General features: G+C 43.0%; 2 protein-coding genes across 2 annotated transcripts; both read right to left on the reverse strand.

Moving 5' to 3' along the window:
* Positions 1-313: 313 nt before the first annotated feature.
* Positions 314-1,237, reverse strand: LOC103126184 (olfactory receptor 10G3). The gene has a single exon (XM_007537071.1). The coding sequence runs from the start codon at positions 1,235-1,237 to the stop codon at positions 314-316; it is 924 nt and encodes a 307-aa protein (XP_007537133.1).
* Positions 1,238-17,826: 16,589 nt separating this feature from the next.
* Positions 17,827-18,783, reverse strand: LOC103126892 (olfactory receptor 10G2). Its single transcript, XM_007537824.2, has one exon. It carries the CDS (start codon positions 18,781-18,783, stop codon positions 17,827-17,829), a length of 957 nt encoding a protein of 318 aa, XP_007537886.2.
* Between the last annotated feature and the right edge of the window lie 3,311 nt (positions 18,784-22,094).

The raw sequence follows: 22,094 nt of genomic DNA on the forward strand, positions 1-22,094 counted from the left end.
CTTTCTTTTATTGGGCCCTCCTCAATCGCTATCAAACAGGCCATGGCCGGTGCGCCGCTATGTTCCATCGCTGGGGAGCCAGAGACGAACTGAACTGCCCCTGCAGCTCCAGACAGACTATGACCCACATAGTCAACGACTGCCACCTCTCCAGATTCAAAGGAGGTCTCGAAACTTGACATCAGGCTCAACCTGACGCTGTTGACTGGCTACGGAAGAAGGGCAAACGCTAGAAGAAGAAGAAATTAAAAAAAAACAACAACAACAACATGGCTCCTGTGAGGCACAGGCACTTTCAAACCTCAGTCTTACTTCAGGGGCCTCTTATCAGTCTCTTCAGGGCCAGTTTCACGTCTTGGTTCCGCAGAGTGTAGATAAGGGGGTTGAGGAAAGGGGTGATGGCTGTGGGAAACAGGGCAGCTGCCCCATCCAGGGGGCTGTTGGTTTCAGGCCTCAAGTAGATGAAGGCGCAGGGCACGTAGTACACTGTGACTACAGTTACGTGGGCACCACAGGTTGAGAAGGCTCGGCGCCGCCCATCAGCTGTTTGGATTCTCAGAATGGCCCGAATGATCTGTACGTAGGAGAGCAGGATCAGGGAGAAGCAACTGGCAACCACCACCCCAATGTCTACAAAGGTCACCATCTCGTTGACCGCTGTGTCGGCACAGGCCAGTCTTAGAACTGCAGGGATATCACAGAAGAAGTAATTTACCTGGTTGGGTCCACAGTAGGGCAGGCGGAAGGTTAGAATGACCTGGATGGTCCCATGGATGGATCCTGCCAACCAAGCTCCAGCTACAAGCATGGTACTCAGCTTAGCATTCATGAGAACAGGGTAGCGCAGGGGCTGGCAGATGGCCAGGTACCTGTCATAGGCCATCAGGGTGTACAGGAAGCACTGCGTGCTGCCCAGGAAGTGATAAAAATACAGCTGAGCAGCACAGCCACCAAATGGGATGGGTTTTATGCCTACGGTGAAGTTCATGATGAGGCGAGGAACAATGATGGAGGAGATGCCCATGTCAATGATGGAGAGGACACCAAGAAAGATGTACATGGGGCGGGCGTGGAGCTGGGGGTCAACCCAGACAGTGATCAGAATCAGCAGGTTCCCCAGCTGTGTCAGGATGTAGACGAACAAAAAGAACATGAAAAGGAATGTCCTTAGCCGGAGTGGGTGGGGAATGCCTGTCAGGATGAACTCGGTCAGCAGTGTGCTGTTGACTCTTTCCATCTCTGAAGAGAGACTACCTAGAGAATGGGAAAATCGGGAGTTGGTATGGAGGTGAGAGAACAGTGAGGAGGGAGTGGCAAAGACAGGTAGAGAGAAAGTATATTCTATCACAGGGGTTGGCATGTTTATAACATAGGTGTTTGTAAATTATAAATATTTATTTACTATTGAGAGAGAGAGAGAGAGAGAGAGAGAGAGAGAGAGAGATCCAGAGCATCATTCTGGCATAAGTGATGCTGGGGTCTGAACTTGGGACATCATACTTGAGAGTCCAACACCTTACTCACTGCATGCACTACCTCCCAGGCTGTCATAAAGTTTTGTTTTTTTTTGCCTCCAGGGTTGTTGTGGACCTCTGTGCCTGCACTATGAATCCACTACTCCTGGAGGCCATTTTCCCCCATTTTTGTTGCCCTTGTTGTTGTATTTATTGTTATTGTTGTCACTGCTGTTGTTGTTTTTATTGGATAGGTCAGAGAGAAATGGAGAAGGGGAAGATCCTTGTTTTTAAGCTGTCTCTTTACATTGTCACTTTTTTGTTTTAATAAAGACATATATATTGGGGAGTTGGGCAGTAGCGCTGGGAGAGACAGACACCTGCAGACCTGCTTCACTGCTTGTGAAGTGACCCCCCTGCAAGTGGGGGGGGGCTCGAACTGGGATCCTCACCCTGGTCCTTGAGCTTTGTGTCATGTGCGCATAAAGTTTTGCTGAAAGATAACTATAATATTTATACAGTATATGTTAACGTTTTGGTGATTTGAATGCAGAGTTGAATCGTTGCATTTGTACTGAAAATTCTACAATATTTACTCTCTGATCCTTTACAGAAAAACTTCACACTTAGGAGTTTGCACTTATTTTTTGCCAAAGATTAAGGACTTACTAGAAACAACATGTGTGAGAAAGGACATTTGTTTTGCTAGATACTTTGCCATTTTAGAAACTTCCAGATGCCACTGGCTCGTTCTTATCACTGCTAGGACATAAATCATGCAGAGTGGGAGTATGCAGAAAGGAAATGAGAATGAAACAGACTTTGATTCCTGGCTAGTTGTGTGTGATAGTGCTGGACGTTGTTCAATTCTATTTGTATTTTTTACAACTAGAGGAGGAGAGGGAGTTGGGGAGACTGAACAGTGATTCTGCAAAAGACTTTAATGCCTTGTGAAGTGACCCTCCCCTCCCCCTCTCCCTTCCCCCTTCCTGTTTCCCCTCCCCCTCCCCCCTGGCAGGTGGAGAGCCGGTGGCTGGAACCCGGATCCTGAAGCAGATTTGGCGCTTTGTACTTACTAGGTACACTTAACCTGGTGCACTACTGCCTGGCCCTCTCCACATTGCTTTTCTAACTGCAGATACAGGCTTTGTCTCATCTCTTCCTACTTTCAGAGAATGCAAGGGGACTGAAGTTCCTACATAAGTTTCTTGAGAAAGTCATGAGTACTCAGTCGCAGCACTGCCTTGCTCTGCTCTGGCTGGACCATGCAACGGGGTAAATTTTCTGGTGCTGCAAAGGTTTGGTGTTAAACTCTATATTTAGAAACTAGTTTGGACAGGTCTCTCTAGACTAATGAAGCTTTGGGAAACCAGTTCTATGATTCAAATACCTGAAAGAATGACTCATAAGTCAATTTGCTATGTTTATTTATTTAGCCTCCAGGGTTGTCGCTGGGGCTCTGTGCCTGTACCACAAATGCACTGCTCCTGGCAGCCATCTTTTCCCATTTTTCTTGTTGTATAGGACAGAGAGAAATTGAGGGAGGAGGGGAAGACAGAAAGGGGGAGAGAAAGATTCCTGCAGACCTGCTTCACTGCTTGCGAAGCGAGCCCCCGCAGGTGGGGAGCGGGGGACTGGAACCTGGATCCTTGCGCAGGTCCTTGTGCTTTGTACTATGTGAGCTTAACCAGGTGCGCTAGTGCCCAGCCCCCTCAATTTGATAATTTACAGTGGGAATTGTCATCCCTGTGACTGAAATGGACTCTGGAAATCAAATAGGAATTACGTACATGTGAGTATGAGTTTCAAATCAGAGCAAAGGGAACTTGATAGAACACAGCCTAGTCAGCAGTGGGTCCTCTTTAAATGAAACCTGGCAAGTCACTTGGAAAAGAAAATTAACAAGAAATCTTTTACTTCTGATCTCTCATGATCCTGTTCCTTATAACACTTCTAGAATCATAGCTCTCTGGTCAAGAAGTTTGATGTTCACAAGGTTGGTATTCACAAGAAGCTTTGTATTCAAGCTCTTCTACTTACCATGATGCACTAGTATCTCAGATGTGACTCTGAGATGACTGAATGCAATAGCAAATGGAAGAGGGAAGAAAAGAGTGAAGGAAGGAAGGAAAGAAGGAAGGAAGGAAAGAAGGAAGGAAGGAAGGAAGGAAGGAAGGAAGGAAGGAAGGAAGGAAGGAAGAACAATAATCATGAAAATGGGAATTTGGGTGGTAGTGCAGCCGGTTAAGCGTACATAGTGCGAAGCGCAAGGACCGGCTTAAAGATCCGGGTTGGAGCCCCTGGCTCCCCAGCTGCAGGTGGGTCGCTTCACAAGCTTCCGGTGAAGCAGGTCTGCAGGTAGAAGTCTATCTTTCTCTCCCCTTCTCTGTCTTCCCCTCCTCTCTCCATTTCTTTCTGTCCTATCCAACAACAACAATAATAACTACAACAACAATAAAAAACAAGGGCAACAAAAGGGAAAATAAATAAATATAAATAATATATAAAAAGTAATAATGAAAAGTGCAAAAAGGGCAACAAAAATGGGGGAAAAAAAAAAGGCTCCCAGAGCACTGGATTCATAGTGGAGGCACTGAGCCCAGTGATAATGCTGGAAGAAAAAAAAAAAAAAAAAGGAAGGCAAGAAGGGCCTGAGAGAGAGGAGAAAGAGAGAGAGAGAGAGAAAACACACCACATACACAGAGAAAGAAATGTGGCACTGATGAAGTCTCAGTGGAGTACAGTGACGAGACTCACAGAATAACGGTGACATTTCACACCTGTGTAATGCTCTCATGATCCTTAGAGGAGTTAAATGACAGAATCCTATGGCTTTATGGTGCTGGATTAAGGACTCCAGCCTAACTTTTATGGGTCCCAGCTTAGTGTTCTTTCTTCATTTTACTTAACATTCTGTCCTACAGAAAGTCAAAATAATTTGGTTAATCATATTATTTCAGGCCGTCAAATTGTTCTAAGCTAAAAAATAATTAGTTACATGAATCCTGAGTGTTCTGAGGCACATCTCTGTGATCTGAATAACTACGTTGAGTTTGATTTATTACAATTATTCTGCTATAGAAGCTAACATAGTGATACTGTCCTATTTCTACATCTGGAAGTAGGAGAACTAAGAGTAAGTTCTAAAATCAGACAAGTGTCAAATTTAGATTCCATAAATCTGTGAAATTGATCATCTCTCTTTTTTCTCTCTCTATTCTCTATCTCTTGGTCTCTTTTCTTTTCTTTCTTTTTTTTTCTACCTTTCTTCCTTCCTTTCTTATTATCACCAGACTTCACTGGTATATTCCAGCTCTTTCAGACAGAAAGGGAGAGACAAAGACAGAAAGAGACAGAGAGGAAGAGACACCACAGCACTGAAGCGCCTCAGGAGCTGGGGCCTTGAACCTGGGTTGTATGACTAGCTAAGTAGCCACCTTGCCAGGGGTGTGTCTATTGCTTGTCAACACAGCATTTATTTTAAAAAATGTAGGTCATTGCTCGGGATTTAGCAGTATTTTTAATTTACAGGAGCTGAGATTGTGAAAGTACTAACACTTAAAGGGTCACCCAGTACAAATGTGTGAAAAAGCTGTGGGAGTCACTAGATGACAGATTGCCTGTGAATGTGTAGTGAGATCACTAACAAAGCTGTCAGTAGCTGGCTTTCCTAGGAGATTAGGCCCCATCTTTAATGTAAAAGACAAAGACTTGACACACTTCATAACATGAGTTTTGTTTAAGTTGGGTCCCAAGTTGCAGATCTAAGTGTCAAATGGATACATGGCACAAAGAAAGCTTAAAATCTTTACATTTGGGAGCCACGTGGTGGCACACCTGGTTAAGTGCTCACATTACAATGGGCAAGGACCCAGGTTCAAGCCCCCCGGTCTCTACCTGCAGGGGGAAAGTTTCATGAGTGATAAAAGCAGGACTGCAGGTGTCTCTCTGTCTCTTTCCCTCTCCATTGCTTCCTCCCCTCTCAATTTCTGTCTCTATGAAAAAAATAAACAGGGGGCCAGAAGGTGGCTCACCTAGTTGAGCGCACATGTTAGAATGTGCAAGGGCCCAGGTTCAAGCCCCCGGTCTCCACTTGCAGGAGGAAAGCTTTGCGAGTGGTGAAGCAGGGCTGCAGGTGTCTCTTTGTCTCTCTCCCTCTCTATCACCTTCCCTCTCGATTTCTGACAGCCTCTATCCAATAAATAAAGGTAATAAAAATTTAAATAAATAAATAAATAACCATTAAAATCATAACATTTTTGAAAATTCACTCAAAGTACATATTATTTTATTTATTTTTTAAAGATATTTTTATTAATGAGAGTGATAGGAGGAGAAAAAGGACCAGACATCACTCAGGCACGTGTGCTCCCGGGGATGGAACTCAGGACCTCATGCTTGAGAGTCCAACCCTTTATCTACTGTGCCACCTCCTGGGCCACCATAGTATTTTATAGTTAGAAAACATTACTCAGATATTTAGAAAAATATACTACCACCTTCTGAATTACATGAGAAGAAATGTAAAACAAAATGACCTAGAAAGTAAATGTTAAATGAACATGTATGTAAATATATGCAATGAGATCAAAACAAACCACTGAATTTCTCAGCCTGAAACATTAGATCAAAAATTTATTATTTATTTGTTTTCCCTTTTGTTGCCCTTGTTGTCTTTTTATTGTTGTTGTAGTTGTTGTTGTTGTTATTGATGTTGTCATTGTTGGATAGGTCAGAGAGAAATGGAGAGAGGAGGGGAAGACAGAGGGGGAGAGAAAGACAGACACCTGCAAACCTGCTTCACCACCTGTGAAGTGACTCTCCTGCAGGTGGGGAGCCGGGGCTCAAACTGGGATCCTTCCGAGGGTCCTTGAGCTTTGCATCAAGCACGCTTAACCCGCTGCGCTACTGCCGGACTCCCTAAAAATTTTTTCTTTTTTTTTAAGATTTTATTTTCTTTTTTATGAGAAAGATAGGAAGAGAAAGAACCAGACATCACTCTGGCACATGTGCTGCCAGGGATCAAACTCGGGACCTCATGCTTGAGAGTCCAAAGCTTTACCACTGCGCCACCTCCCCGACCACAGATTAAAAATTTCTATTCAAAATAGGAAACCCTATTAACAATGAAGTTAAACTATTGGCACAGGTAAGATTACCCCTTCACATTTTAGTCAGAGAACCTGCTTTACAGATGGGATAAGAGACCTGACAAAAGACCAACAACAGAGAGTCAAGATGGGAGCCAACTAGGACTTGATATTGTCTTACCTTCTTTGGTTGGCATTGAAGTCAGGCAGTGACTAAACTTCTGAAGAAGGTAGCTTTGGAGACAGATGTAGTCAATGAAAGACTTGAGAGAGTACCATTCTGATACAAAATGACTAAATGGTAGCTTCACAGTTAGACTCAGTAGAGCAGTTAGGAAAATGTCTCTGAAAGCAGTAAGAGAACTAACCTTGAATGACTAAACAAGGAAAGATAATGAGAGACGAAGTGATTGAGAGTGAAGAAACCCCTTTTACAGTGTTTGGACCCAACATTTGTCTACAATCTGAAACTTACTCCATGATCATTTATTTTTGGGTATATCGTCCTCTTTATTCAGCACTCTTTTACATCCGTGATCAAATCTTGTGGGTGGTAACTCTGGAAAATGAGATTGGACCAAGGCAAGTGCCAGCATCTGCAAAATACGCTTTTCCTATCTGAGAGAAAGTATATAAATCTGCTCCTGGAGAGCTCTCAATGGCTTAGATCCCATGGGGTTAGCAGTCGTTATTGTGAAGAATTTATGACTGGAAACTTAGTTAAACATTTCTGGCTGGAGCAAAAGACGGAACAAAATGATTGACATACGTCATTTATCTGCTTACGTGTAGATGTTCTGTTACAACTTCCTTATGAACTAGGGGCAAGAGGTGTAACTGCCATTCTAGTAATTGTTTACTTTGATCTTTTGTGTTCTGTTACTTCTTTTACTTTTCCCAGAGGCAATTACAGTTTGTGAAACCTTTAGTTTGGGGAATTACAGTTTGTGAAACCTTTAGTTTGGGGAATACTGTAATAGCACCCATATGGTAAGACAAGGTTGATAGTCATGATTTGTTTTCGAATCCACTGCTCCTGGAGGCTATTTTCCCCCTTTTGTTGCCCTTGTTGTTTATTGTTGTTGTTGTTGCTATTATTGTTGTTGTTGTCATTGCTGTCATTGTTGTTGGATAGGACAGAGAGAAATGGAAAGAGGAGGGGAAGACAGAGGGGGAGAGAAAGTGACTCCCCTGCAGGTGGGGATCCGGGAGCTTGAACCAGGATCCTTACATCAGTTCTTGCACTTTGCGCCATGTGCGCTTAAACCGTTACACTACGGCCCCTTAGTTTCTAGCTGTTCCTACTTTGTAGCATCAGGTGGGACAGTCTGTGAGGTTAGCAAGAATTGTTGGTGAAGTCATGATTGCTTTGTTTCTATTCTAAAAAAAAAGTTGAGAAAAATTGATGTGACTTTTATTCATCAGAAGATGCTTTCTTATTTGTATCTTCACAGTTTATTACACTTGTACTTCTTAGAATTACTGTGATTCTCAGGGTTAGAGAGACATGAAAATCCATCCAAGTCAACAAATGATATTTTAAATCATGGTCCCTAAACAGTGACTTTTATTAGTACTTTTTGGCTCCATTACTTTGAATATTTTTTCTATTTATTTATTTATTTATTTTCCTTTTTTGTTGCCCTTGTTGTTTTTATGATTGTTGTAGTTATTATTATTGTTGTTATTGATGTTGTTGCTGGATAGGACAGAGAGAAATGGAGAAAGGTGGGGAAGACAGAGATGAGGAGAGAAAGACTGCAGACCTGCAGACCTGCTTCACCGCTTGTGAAGTGACTCCCTGCAAGTGGGAAGCTGGGGGCTGGAAGCAGGATCCTTAACGCTGGTCCTCTAGTTTCATGCAATGTGCGCTTAACCCGCTGCACTACCACTCGATCCCTGTATTTATTTATTGACTTAATAATGACTGACAGGACCATAGAATAAGAGGGGTACAATTCTACTTTGTATACTTTGAGACAGGTTTGATTAATTTTCTTCTAGTGCTGTTTTCTGAACTGCATGAATCTTTCTCTAAAGTTTCTTCAGGCATCAAGGCATGTTCTATGTTTTGGGAAAATACCTTTAAAAGTAGTTGGGTTGGACTCAGGGTAGATAGCATAATGGTTACGCAAACAGACTCTCATACCTGAGGCTCCAGAGTCCCAGGTTCAATCCCTCACACCACCATAAGCCAGGGCTGAACAGTGCTCTGGTTAAAAATAAATAAATTAATTAATTAAAAAAAAAGTAGTTGGGTTGTTTGGATTAAATATATATCTGTTTCCAAGCTCCATAGCCCTCACAGCATTTCCTCTGATGAGAATAATGAGGTCCTAAGACTACATGTTTTATAAAAGCTAAGTTGATGAATTCTGTTTCATATCTAACATCATTTCATTCATGTAGTAATTGGCATTTTAGAAATGTTTTGTTGTTAATGCATTACTGTGAACACGGAGGTTGTTTTGAATGTCTTCCATGTATATTGTGACCCCACTATTACAATTTTTCTTCTTATAAAAGTTTTTAAAGTTTTATTAATTTAGTCATTTTTTTGACTCTAATTTTTTTATTGGGGAATTAATGTTTTACATTCAACAGTAAGTACAATAGTTTGTATATGCATAACCTTCCCCAGTTTCCTATATAACAATACAACCCCCACTAGGTCCTCTGAATCCTTCTTGGACCTGTATTCTCCCTACCCACCCACCCCAGAGTTTTTTACTTTAGTGCAATATGCCAATTCCATTTCAGGTTCTACTTGTGTTTTTTTTTTTTTTAATTTCTTTATTGGGGAATTAATGTTTTACATTCAACAGTAAATACAATAGTTTGTACATGCATAACATTCCCCAGATTCCCATTTAACAATACAACCCCCACTATGTCATTCATCATCTTTCATGGACCTGTATTCTCCCCACCCACACACCCACACACCCCAGAGTCTTTTACTTTGGTGCAATACGCCAATTCCATTTCAGGTTCGACTTGTGTTTTCTTTTCTAATCTTGTTTTTCAACTTCGGCCTGAGAGTGAGATCATCCCATATTCATCCTCCTGTTTCTGACTTATTTCACTCAACATGATTTTTTCAAGGTCCACCCAAGATCGGCTGAAAACGGTGAAGTCATCATTTTTTACAGTTGAGTATTATTCCATTGTGTATATATACCACAACTTGCTCAGCCACTCATCTGTTGTTGGACACCTGGGTTGCTTCCAGGTTTTGGCTATTACCAATTGTGCTGCCAAGAACATATGTGTACACAGATCTTTTTGGATGGATATGTTGGGTTCCTTAGGATATATCCCCAGGAGAGAAATCGCAGGATCACAGGGTAGGTCCATTTCTAGCCTTCTGAGAGTTCTCCAGACTGTTCTCCATAGAGGCTGGACCGATTTACATTCTCACCAGCATGTAGGAGGGTTCCTTTGAACCCACACCCTCTCCAGCATTTGCTGCTGTTACCTTTTCTGATGTATGACATTCTCACAGGAGTGAAGTGGTATCTCATTGTTGTCTTTATTTGCATTTCTCTGACAATCAGAGACTTGGAGCATTTTTTCATGTGTTTCTCAGCCTTTTGGATCTCTTCTGTGGTGAATATTCTGTCTATGTCCTCCCCCCATTTTTGGATGGGGTTATTTGTTGTTTTGTTGTTGAGTTTGGCAAGCTCTTTATATATCTTGGTTATTAAACTCTTGTCTGATGTATGACATGTAAAGATCTTCTCCCATTCTGTGAGGGGTCTCTTGGTTTGGGTAGTGGTTTCTTTTGCTGTGAAGAAGTTTTTTAATTTGATGTAGTCCCATAGGTTTATACTTGCCTTAGTCTTCTTTGTAATTAGATTTGTTTTATTGAAGATGCCTTTGAAATTTATGTGGAAAAGAGTTCTGCCAATATTTTCTTTTAAGTATCTGATAGTCTGTGGTCTAATATCCAAGTCCTCGATCCACTTGGAATTTACTTTTGTATTTGGTTAAATACAGTGATTCAGTTTCATTCTTCTGCATGTTTCAACCCATTGTTTTCAACACCATTTGTTGAAGAGACTCTGCTTTCCCCATTTAATAGTCTGAGCCCCTTTGTCAAAGATTAGATGTCCATAGGTGTGGGGGCTCACTTCTGGGCTCTCAATTCTATTCCACTGGTCAGCGTGTCTATTCATGTTTCAGTACCAAGCAGTTTTGATGACAATGGCCCTATAATACAGTTTGAGATCTGGGATTGTGATGCCTCCAGTTCTGTTCTTTTTTCTCAAGATTGTTTTGGCAATTCTAGGTCTTTTCTGGTTCCAGATAAACATATGTAGCATTTGTTCTATTTTCCAATTTAGTCATGTTTATTAAAGTCATATCATGTCTTTACATTCTTTTTTTCCTAAAGAAACAGATTCAACTTCATTATTTTCTTTTTTCTTTTTAATAAATATTTTATTTATTAATTAGTGAGAAGGAAAGGAGGAGAGAAAGAGAGAGAGAGAGAGAAAGAACCAGACATCACTCTGGTACATGTGCTGCCAGAGATTGAACTTGGGACCTCATGCTTGTGAGTCCAGTGCTTTATCCACTGCACCATATGCCTGACCACACTATTTTTACTAAACCCCTTCCCCAACACACACACACACACACACACACACACACACACACACACACACACACACACACTCACTGACTCTGTTAGGGTGTATTTCCCTTGTAATAACTTGTCTGAGTGCCTACTATAAAGTGAACTTATACTATAAAGTGAACGCAGTCTTACTTCTGTGTATTTTACTCAAGGAATAATGCCCACATACTTGTTTCATCAGTAAGTATGGGCATAGGTTACTCAACTATAGTCTGTTAGCTCAGTGTCTAGATCTTGGGCATTAATTCCATGCCTGGAGAGCATGAAACTATACATAGGTCCAGTGGTTTATCAACTTTTTATTATTATTATTTTTTAAATTTTATTTATTTTATTTATTTATTCCCTTTTGTTGCCCTTGTTTTTTTTTATTGTTGTAGGTATTATTGTTGTTGTCGTTGTTGGATAGGACAGAGAGAAATGGAGAGAGGAGGGGAAGACAGAGAGGAGGAGAGAAAGAGAGACACCTGCAGACCTGCTTCACCGCCTGTGAAGTGACTCCCCTGCAGGTGGGGAGCCGGGGTTCGAACTGGGATCCTTATGCCAGTCCTTGTGCTTTGCGCCACCTGCGCTTAACCCGCTGCGCTACAGCCTGACTCCCGGTTTATCAACTTTTTACAAGAGAATATATCTGTATTAGTAAACTGGAGGGAACATTTTAGATAACCTAAATTTATAAGGTATTCTGTTGGCTACCTTATTTCACCATTACCCTTTTCTTCTTCTAGCGTTTGCCCTTCTTCTGTAGCCAGTCAACAGCGTCAGGTTGAGCCTGATGTAAAGTTTCGAGACCTCCTTTGAATCTGGAGAGGTGGCAGTCGTTGACTATGTGGGTCATAGTCTGTCTGTAGCCGCAGGGGCAGTTCGGGTCGTCTCTGGCTCCCCAGCGATGGAACATAGCGGCGCACCGGCCATGGCCTGTTCCATAGCGATTGAGGAGGGCCCGATCATAACGTGCTAGGTCAAAGCCGGGTTGACGCTTGCAGGGGTCTGCGATGAGGGGTTTGTTCTTTACCTCAGCTGACTGCCAACTCTGTTTCCAAGAGACTGGAACAGAGAAGTTCAGTGTAGGCGTAGGGGACCAGATTGGATGACGAGACGTCAAGCGTTGGACAGGGTGGGCGAAGATCTCTGCGTATATTGGCAGGTCCGGTCGAGCGTAGATGTGGGAAATGAACTTAGATGATGCCGCATCCCGACGAATATCTGGCGGGGCGATGTTGCTGAGAACTGGCAGCCATGGAACCGGGGTGGAACGGATGGTTCCAGAAATTATCCTCATGGAGGAATATAATTTGGAATCGACCAAGTGGACATGGGGGCTACGGAACCATACTGGGGCACAGTATTCTGCAGTGGAATAGCATAATGCCAGAGAGGATGATCGGAGTGTGGAAGCGCTCGCGCCCCATGAGGAGCTGGCCAGTCTTGCAATGATGTGATTCCTCGCGCCCACCTTTGCTGCAGTTTTTATGAGATGTTCGTGAAATGACAGTGCGATCGAGAGTAACGCCAAGATAGACTGGCTGGGCTTCATGCCGGATTCTCGTACCGCCAAGCTGCACATTAAGCTCACGCGAGGCCGAGGCATGGTGTAGATGGAAAACAGATGATACCGTTTTTGCAGTGCTAGGGATTAGTCGCCATTTTTTACAGTAATCAGATATCAGAGACATGTCTTTCGTGAGTGTTTCCTCGAGGATGTCGAACTTGGATGCCTGAGTTGCACAGCAGATGTCATCGGTGTAGATGAACTTCCTTGAAGAAGTTTCTGGGAGGTCTCATTGATGTAAATATTAAATAGCGTAGGAGCCAGAACAGAGCCCTGGGGGAGGCCACTTGAGACAAGTCTCCATCTGCTAGACTTGTCACCCAGATGCACCCGGAATCTTCTGTTTTGGAGAAGAAACGATATAGTGTTGGCCATCCATGGAGGCAGGCATCTTGAGATCTTGACTAGGAGACCACGGTGTCAGACCGTGTCATAAGCTGCTGTGAGATCAACAAAGACAGCACCTGTCTTTAAATTCTTCTGGACGTGGTCCGGGAGGTGGCGCAGTGATAAAGCTTTGGACTCTCAAGCATGAGGTCCCAAGTTCAATCCCCGGTAGCACATGTGCCAGAGTGATGTCTGGTTATTTCTCTCTCCTCCTATCTTTCTCAGAAAGAAATAAAATATTAAAAAAAAATTCTTCTGGAATCTATTTTCAGTGTAAGTTGAGAGGGCCAGGACTTGTTCGCAGATAGATCTTCCTGGGCGGAAACCAGCTTGGGCGGGTGATAGGAATTTCTCTGTAAGAGGAGAAATACGTGACAGAAGCAGCCTCTCAAGGAGTTTGTAACACACGGAGAGGAGAGAAATTGGTCTATAGCTGGCGGCCAGTGTTGGGTCTTTCTTTGGTTACAAAACTGCTATTATCTTCGCATGACGCCAGATTTTGGGCATAGATTCGGATTCCAAGATGTGGGACAGGAATGTAGTGAGCCACTTCTTTGCCATGGGGCCCAAGTTAAGAATGAGTTCTGGGGTGATGTTATCATAGCCAGCAGCCGTTCCCGGTTTAACCCTCTTCAAAGCGTCTTCCAGTTCAGTCAGTGTAAAGGGAGAGAGTTTTGGAGATGGACAAGATAACCGGAAGTGGGATGACTACTCATGGGAAATTTCTCTTTTCCAGACTGGGTCGATCTTAGCATGTCCACCTTGAATTAGGTGACTGGCCACTGAGTTTGGAGATACGGGAGGATGGGAGATTACCCCTAAAGACCATTCTCTCACATCACTCTGTATTCTTCCATTGCTAAGTTAGCTAGTCCCAACTGTTTAAATTTATGAATTAGAAGTGCAGATTCTTAGTAATGCATAAATCCCATTTGCACCTTTTTTGAAATGTCTGGCTGTGGGAAATTTTACATTTAATAGCATTTAGTCGCAGTAGCATTTTTATAGCACAAAGTACTACATAGAATATGTCTTTTTTATTATTTATTTATTTATTTATTTATTTATTTTTTTATTTATAAAAAGGAAGCATTGACAAAACCATAGGATAAGAGGGGTACAACTCTGTTGGTTTGTTTCTAAATTCTGCTTCTAAGACCTCTTCTGTTGCACTGCTTACGCTGTGGTCTATTTACATAATCACTGTGTTACCTGGGAACCACCCTGCCGCAGGGCATTGGTTTAATCCCCACTGGTTCGCCAGCTTTTTCCTTCTCCCCACCCCCTATCCTACATACTTCCTCTTCCTGACACTTCCACCTGAGGATATATATATATATATATATATATATATATATATATATATATATATACAGGATTGTGATTAGAGATAGCTAGATCAAATTGCATCCCTGCTCATCAATAAAGATTGAACTGCATTCCCACCTCAGCCATGAGTTCCTGGTCGTCTCTCTCCCGTCTGTGAAGCTAGCCCTGCCTGGCACAACTCCACACAATTCCCACCACCAGATCTCCATATCCCATCCCCTCCCCTGATAGCTTTCCTATTCTTTATCCCTCTGGGAGTATGGACCCACGGTCACTGTGGGATGCAGAAGGTGGAAGGTCTGGCTTCTGTAATTGCTTCTCCACTGAACATGAGTGTTGACAGGTCTATCCATAGTCCCAGCCTGTCTCTCTCTTTCCCTAGTAGGGTGGGGCTCTGGGGAAGCTGAGCTCCAGGACACATTGGTGGGGCTGTCTGTCCAGGGAAGTCTGGTCGGCATCATGCTAGCATCTGGAACCTGGTGGCTGAAAAGAGTGTTAACAAACAAACTGTTGACCAATCATGAACCTAAAGGCTGGAATAGTGCAGATGAAGAGTTGGGGGGGGTGGTTTTCTCCATTTTGTAGATAGCTAGTAGGCATATTTTAATTATATTCCAAAGGGCCTGTGGCTATACTTTTTTTTTTTCTTTCCCTGAGCCTGAAATCTGATGTACAGGTGGATCCAAGTTCTTGTCTGGGGAGATGATGTCATGGCTGGAAAAGGAACAGAAAGCTGGGTCAGGGAAGAGAGTAGCTCCCTAATATGGGAAAGGGGTATATATATTATTGACTGTAAGTCCCATCGATTTGATTTGATCTGGGGCCCATATTCAGTTTAGGAGCCTATGTGACCTCTGCATCCCTGTAGATCTGAGCTCACATTCTGTGGTCCTGAGTAGGTACATTCCAAGCTGCCCCAATATCGACCCATCATCCTCAGGTGTAGCGTAGAGTATGTTGTCCAGCCTCTCTTCGGAGGATGGAAATTCTCTACCATTGTTGATCCAAGTTGAGGGCAAGGTCACATAGAATATATTTTAACGGGAGTCAGGTGGTAGCACAGCGGGTTAAGCGCACGTGGCTTGAAGCGTTTAAGGATTCTGGTTCAAGCCCCCGGCTCCCCACCTGCAATGGCGTCGCTTCACAGGTAGTGAAGCAGCTTTGCAGGTATCTATCTTTCTGTCCCCCTCTCTGTCTTCCCCTCCTCTCTGCATTTCTCTCTGTTCTAACCAACAATGACGTCATCGATACCAACAATAACTACAACAACAATAAAAAACAAGGGAAACAAAAAGGAAAATAAATAAATACAAATAAAATAAAATAAAATAAAAGAATATATCTTAACTAGTGGTCCGGGAGGTGGCGCAGTGATAGGGCTTTGGAATCTCAAACATGAGGTCCTGAGTTTGATCCCTGGCAGTACATGTGCCAGGGTGATGTTTAGTTCTTTCTCTATCCTCCTATCTTTCTCATTAACAGATAAATAAAATCTTTTTTTTTTTTAAAAAGAATGTATCTTAACTAAATAAAGTGGGCATTTTATATGAAAAAGTATTTTGCTTTTCTTGCTATTTTTTTCTTGTCCTTGACCATTCACTTTCTCAGGTTTTATAAGAGTAAGTTATTTTATATGATATATTGGGTTGTTGGAAAAGGCATGACATATTTTTTGTTTTTCTCTGCAAAAATGCTTCATGACTTATCCAACAGCCCAATGTTTATACTTTCCCCAGAGTTCTATATTTTAGTAAATACATAAAGTATCTTAAGTTTTCATGTATGCTATAATTTCATTTTGATTTTATATCTGTTAAGTTTTTTAAAATTTCTTTATTGGGGGATTAATGTTTTACAACTGACAGTAGATACAATAGTTTGTACATGTGTAACATTTCTCACTTTTCCACATAACAATACAACCCCTGCCATCCTGTTCCAGGACCTGAACTCTCCCCTACCCACCCCAGAGACTTTTATTTTGGTGCAACACACCAACTCCAGTCCAGTCTGCTCAGTGTTGTCTCTTCTGATCCTGTTTTTCAACTTCTGCCTGTGAGTGACATCATCCCATATTCACTCTTCTGTTTCTGACTTATTTCACTTAACATAATTTCTTCAAGCTTCATCCAAGATGGGCTGAAAATAGAACTCTAGGGAGTTGGGTGGTAGCGCAGCGGGTTAAGTGCATATGGCACAAAACACAAGGACGGGCATAAGGATCCCAGTTTGAGCCCCCGGCTCCCCACCTGCAGGGGAGTCGCTTCACAGGTGGTGAAGCAGCTCTACAGGTGTCTATCTTTCTCTCCCCCTCTCTGTCTTCCCCTCCTCTCTCCATTTCTCTCTGTCCTATCCAACAATGACATCAATAACAACAACAATAATAACTACCACAATAAAACAACAAGGGCAACAAAAGGGAATAAATAAGTAAATATTAAAAAAAAGAAAATAGAACTCATATGCTAGTGGTGGAAGTTTAATATGGTGCAGATGCTATGGAAAACAATATGAGAGCTCTTAAAAGATTAAAATTAGAATTAGTAAGTGAAGTTGCAGTTCCACTCCTAGATATATATGGCAAAGAATTCAAAGCAAAGTTTCAGAGAGAGATGAGCCCTCATACTCATGGTAGCGTTATGCATAGTAGCTTTATTATCTGAGTAGTATTCCATTGTGTATATAGACCACAGCTTGCTCAGCCACTCATCTGTTGTTGGACACCTGGGTTGTTTCCAGGTTTTGGCTATTACAATTTGTGCTGCTATGAACATAGGTGTACACAGATCTTTTTGGATGGGTGTGTTTGGTTCCTTAGGATATATACATTCTTATACTTTTAAAAAATATTTATTTATTTATTTATTCCCTTTTGTTGCCCTTGTTGTTTTATTGTTGTAGTAATTATTGTTATTGATGTTGTTGTTGTTGGATAGGACAGAGAGAAATGGAGAGAGGGAGGGGAAGACAGAGAGGGGGAGAGAAAGATAGACACCTGCAGACCTGCTTCACCGCCTGTGAAGCGACTCCCCTGCAGGTGAGGAGCCAGGGGCTCGAACCAGGATCCTTATGCTGGTCCTTGTGCTTTGCACCGCCTGCACTTAACCCGCTGTGCTACCGCCTTACTCCCCTAGAAAGGATTTTATTAAAATCATCATTGGTTTAGAATGTGCTATCTCTTGAAAGAGAAGTAGTAGAGTTTAAAAGAGGTCAAGATCAACCTGAGGTCAAATATAATGCCAGAAGATTCTTCCTTGTAGGACTAGATCCAATTCAGCTTACAGCAGCTTTGTTTGCTGAAAGTTTGCTGAGTGAAGCAGAAACTGGAATGAGTGGCAAGAAGAGTGAGGGAGACAGCCCGTGAGCCTTTAGTCACTTGTGTTCACTTGTGGCTCCTCTCCCCATGGTTATTCTCTTCAGGGCTGACTTCACATCCTGATTCCTCAGAGTGTAGATGATGGGGTTCAGCAGTGGAGTGACAACAGTGTAAAACACAGCCACGGCCCCATCCAGGGGACTCTTGGAGCCAGCACGAAGGTAGATGAAGATGCAGGGGACATAGTAGACTGTGACCACAGTCAGGTGGGAGCCACAGGTGGAGAAGGCCCGGCGCCTGCCATCAGCCGTGCTCATCTTCAGGACGGCGTGCACAATGTTGGCATAGGAGAGCAGAATTAACATGAAGCAGCTGGCAGCCACCACCCCAATGTCCACAAAGGTCACCAGCTCGTTGACAGTCGTGTCAGCACAGGCCAGTCTCAGTACAGCAGGGATGTCACAAAAGAAATAGTCCACCTCATTGGGTCCACAGTAGGGCAGGCGGAAGGTCAGGATGACCTGGATAGACCCGTGGATGGAGCCGGCCACCCAAGCTCCAGTTACAAGGATGGTGCATAACCTCCCATTCATGAGCACTGGGTAGTGCAGGGGCCGGCAGATGGCCAGGTACCTGTCATAGGCCATCAAGGTGTACAGGAAGCACTGCGTGCTGCCCAGGAAGTGAAAGAAATACAGCTGAGCCACACAGCCACCAAATGGCATTGCCTTGCTGGCGGGAGTGAAGCTTAGAATAATTCGAGGGACAGTGACGGAGAAGAGCCACATGTCCAGGAAGGAGAGCACGGCCAGGAGAATGTACATGGGGCGGGCGTGGAGCTTGGGGTCGGCCCACACAGTGAGCAGGATGAGCAGGTTCCCCAGCTGAGTCAGGATGTAGATGGTGAAGAAGACCAGGGAGAGGAGGACCCTCAGATTCCGGGGGTGAGCTAAGCCCAGGAGGATGAACTCTGTCACCACGGTGTCCAGGGATACGTTTCTGGTCTTTCCCATGTCTGTCTGTCTCCTGTTAGGATGAAGTGGTAGAGTTAGACAAAGGAATACCACACAGGGAGGTGAGAAGAGAAAGCTCAAAGACAGAGGATGTATATATTTTCAACAGAAAGCATTTGCCATCAACCATTTGTGTTTGGGTGTGTTTGGAAAGACAGAGTTGCTGACTCTGGTTGTTTCCTTCCCTCCCTCCTTCCTTCCTTCCTTCCTTCCTTCCTTCCTTCCTTCCTTCCTTCCTCCCTCCCTCCCTCCCTCCCTCCCTCCCTCCCTCCCTTCCTCCCTTCCTTCCTTCCTTCCTTCCTTCCTTCCTTCCTTTCTTTCTTTCTTGCCTCCAGGGTTATCACTGGGGCTGGGTGTCTGTACCACGAAACCGCTGCTCCTGGTGGCCATCTTTTCCAGTTGTTGTTATTATTGTTAGTGTTAGATAGGACAGAGAGAAATTGAGAGAAGAGGCAAAGACAGAGAGGGGGAGAGAAAGATAGACACCTGCAAACCTGCTTCACTCCTTGTGAAGCACACACCTGCAGGTGGGGAGCCAGGGGCTGGAACCGGGATCCTTCAGCTCGTCATTGTGATCGGTACTATGTGCGCGTAACCCGCTGCCCTAATACCCGGCCTCCTCTGGTTGTTTCTTGGTAACTTGCTATTCTCCTTTGGTTACAAACACTACAAAGACGTGTTAACACCATTACACAAGGTTGTGTGTGAATTATAACGTGTGTGTGTGTTTGTGTTTGTATTCAGGATCTTTGCTCCACAAAACAGTAAGTGAATTATGACCATACGGAGCAGTGTGGAATAATCACTAAGCAATCGATTTCTCAGTTGTTTGTGCCTCACTTAATACTCCCCCAAAGTCTCCACGCAATGATCTGTTAGAACTGTTGACATCTGACCCTTGCATCTTTTTGCAATCCTGTGTTCTTCTGTTCCTTCAGAATACCCCCCACATCCACACACTCCCACTCTCTTTTCCTCCATAACACCATTTGGGACCTACCTCTGCAGGGATATACTGATTTACTTTACTTATTTATTTAAGTATTATTATTATTTAGCCGGATTACCGCTTAGCTCCGACTTAGAGTGGTGCTGGGGACTGAAACTGGGACCTTGGAGCCTCAGGCATGCAAGTGTTTTGCATAACCACTATGCTATCTCCCTGGTCCTTTACTTACTTACTTTATTTATTTTTTAAATCTTTTTTTATCTTTATTTATTCCCTATTGTTGCCCTTGTCTTATTGTTGTAGTTATTATTGTTGTTGTTATTGATGTTATTGTTGGATAGGACATAGAGAAATGGAGAGAGCAGGGGAAGACAGAGAGGGGGGAGAGAAAGAGAGACACCTGCAGACCTGCTTCACCGCCTGTGAAGCGACTCCCCTGCAGGTGGGGAGCCGGGGTTCGAACCGGGATCCTCATGCCGGTCCTTGGGCTTCGCGCCATGTGCGTTTAACCCGCTGCGCCGCCGCTGACTCCCTACTGACTTACTTTAATGTAACTCTATTTCTTTCTTCCTTCCTTCCTACCTTCTTTCCTCTTTCTTTCATTCATCTTTTTTTGCATCCAGGGCTATTGCTGGAGCTTGCTGTGGGGCAGTACTAGGAATCTACTGCTCCTGGCGGACATTTTTCCTTTTAACTTTATTTGATAAGGCAGAGAGAAATTGGAGGGGGAGATAGAAAAGGAAAAAGAAAGACACCTGTGACCTACTTCACTGCTCAGGAGGCGTCCCCCCTGCAGGGCGCACAGCCCTACTTCTCAGGATTCACTTTAGCTCTCATTCCCTTTGGGAAGAATTCTTTCCCTTAGAAGACAATTTCCTGGGAAATAAGAGTTCATGTTACAAATATGTAAATATATATGATGCTTCAAGGTGTTATATTGGAAAAGGCAATTATAGTAGAGAATAATAAAGAGTTACTAGCTTCAGTGTTCACTGGTTGCTTCTACTAGATTAGAAACACCCTCAGAGCAAAAACCAAGTCAATATTTTCTCTTCTCCTGTTTCTTTTTTTTTTTTAATATTTATTTACACCCTTTTTCTTGCCCTTGTTTTATTGTTGTAGTTATTGATGTCGTTGTTGTTAGATAGGTCAGAAAGAAATGTAGAGAGGAAGGGAAGATAGAGAAGGGGAGAGAAAGACACCTGCAGACCTGCTTCACCACCTGTGAAGCGACTCCCCTATAGGTAGGGAGCCTGGGACTCGAACCGGGATCCTTATGCTGATCCTTGTGCTTTGCGCCACCTGCGCTTAACCTGTGCGCTACTGCCCGACTCTCGACCCTTTTCCTATTTCTATGGTACTTGTTTCATTCTTGACAACAATAAGTTAGGAGATATGTATGATGAAGCCCACGAATGAATGCAAAGGATAAAGTAATAGACTTGGGCTGGGGAGACAGCATAATAGTTATGCAAAAAACTTTCAACCTGAAACTCTGAGTTCCCAGGTTCAAGCCCCAGCACCATCATACATCGCAGCAAATCAGTGTTCTGTCCACCCTCCCTTCCCTCCTCATTCAAACAAAATAAAATAAATGAAATACAAAAAACTAAATTATAAAAAAATGTAAAGCGGTAAGACTCTCAGGCTTGAGGTCCCAAGTTCAATTCCTGGCTTTGTGTATACCAGAGTCATTCTCTGGTTCTCTCCCTCTCATTTATATAAACCATAATTAAAAGTGAAACACGTGTGGACTAAGTGGCTGCCTAAATGGGTATTACCAGCTCTTGTTAACTCTGTATTCCATTTCCCTACACAATTGTAGCTCTTGCTTTAAGTCATATAGACATGACTATAGGAAGAGGAACTAGTCTCACACTTCAGCTGTATGAGTCTGTGCCCAGCCTATATGGACACCTCAGCTATCATGTATTATTATTTTTAAAGATTTATTTATTTATTTATTAGAAAGATAGGAGGAGAGAGAGAAAGAACCAGGCATCAATCTGGTACATGTGCTGCCGGGGAATTGAACTCAGAACCTCATGCTTGAGAGTGTAGTGCTTTAGCCACTGCACCACCTCACAGACCATGGCTATCATTTTTAATTTCTTTTTGCTCTAGAAGTTTTTGAATTGCCTAATTGTTCACTGTTTTAGATGACTTAGATTATAAGAGGACTGGTATGTGACTTAGTGTGCTGTTATTTGTGGATTCATTTATTGGGTGGGGATAGATAGCGTAATGGTTATACAGTGAGATTCTCATGCCAGAGGCTCAAGAATCCCAGGTTCAATCCCCCATACCACCGTAAGCTGAGATAAGTAGTACTCTGATAAAAAATAATTAAAAAATTATAAGA

This window comes from Erinaceus europaeus, chromosome 16, assembly GCF_950295315.1.
Source record: "Erinaceus europaeus chromosome 16, mEriEur2.1, whole genome shotgun sequence".
Lineage (NCBI taxonomy): Eukaryota > Metazoa > Chordata > Mammalia > Eulipotyphla > Erinaceidae > Erinaceus > Erinaceus europaeus.

Excerpts from the sequence above, each read along its gene's own strand:
- LOC103126184 (XM_007537071.1), bottom strand. The coding sequence starts at position 1,237 with ATGGAAAGAGTCAACAGCACACTGCTGACCGAGTTCATCCTGACAGGC.
- LOC103126892 (XM_007537824.2), bottom strand. The coding sequence starts at position 18,783 with ATGGGAAAGACCAGAAACGTATCCCTGGACACCGTGGTGACAGAGTTC.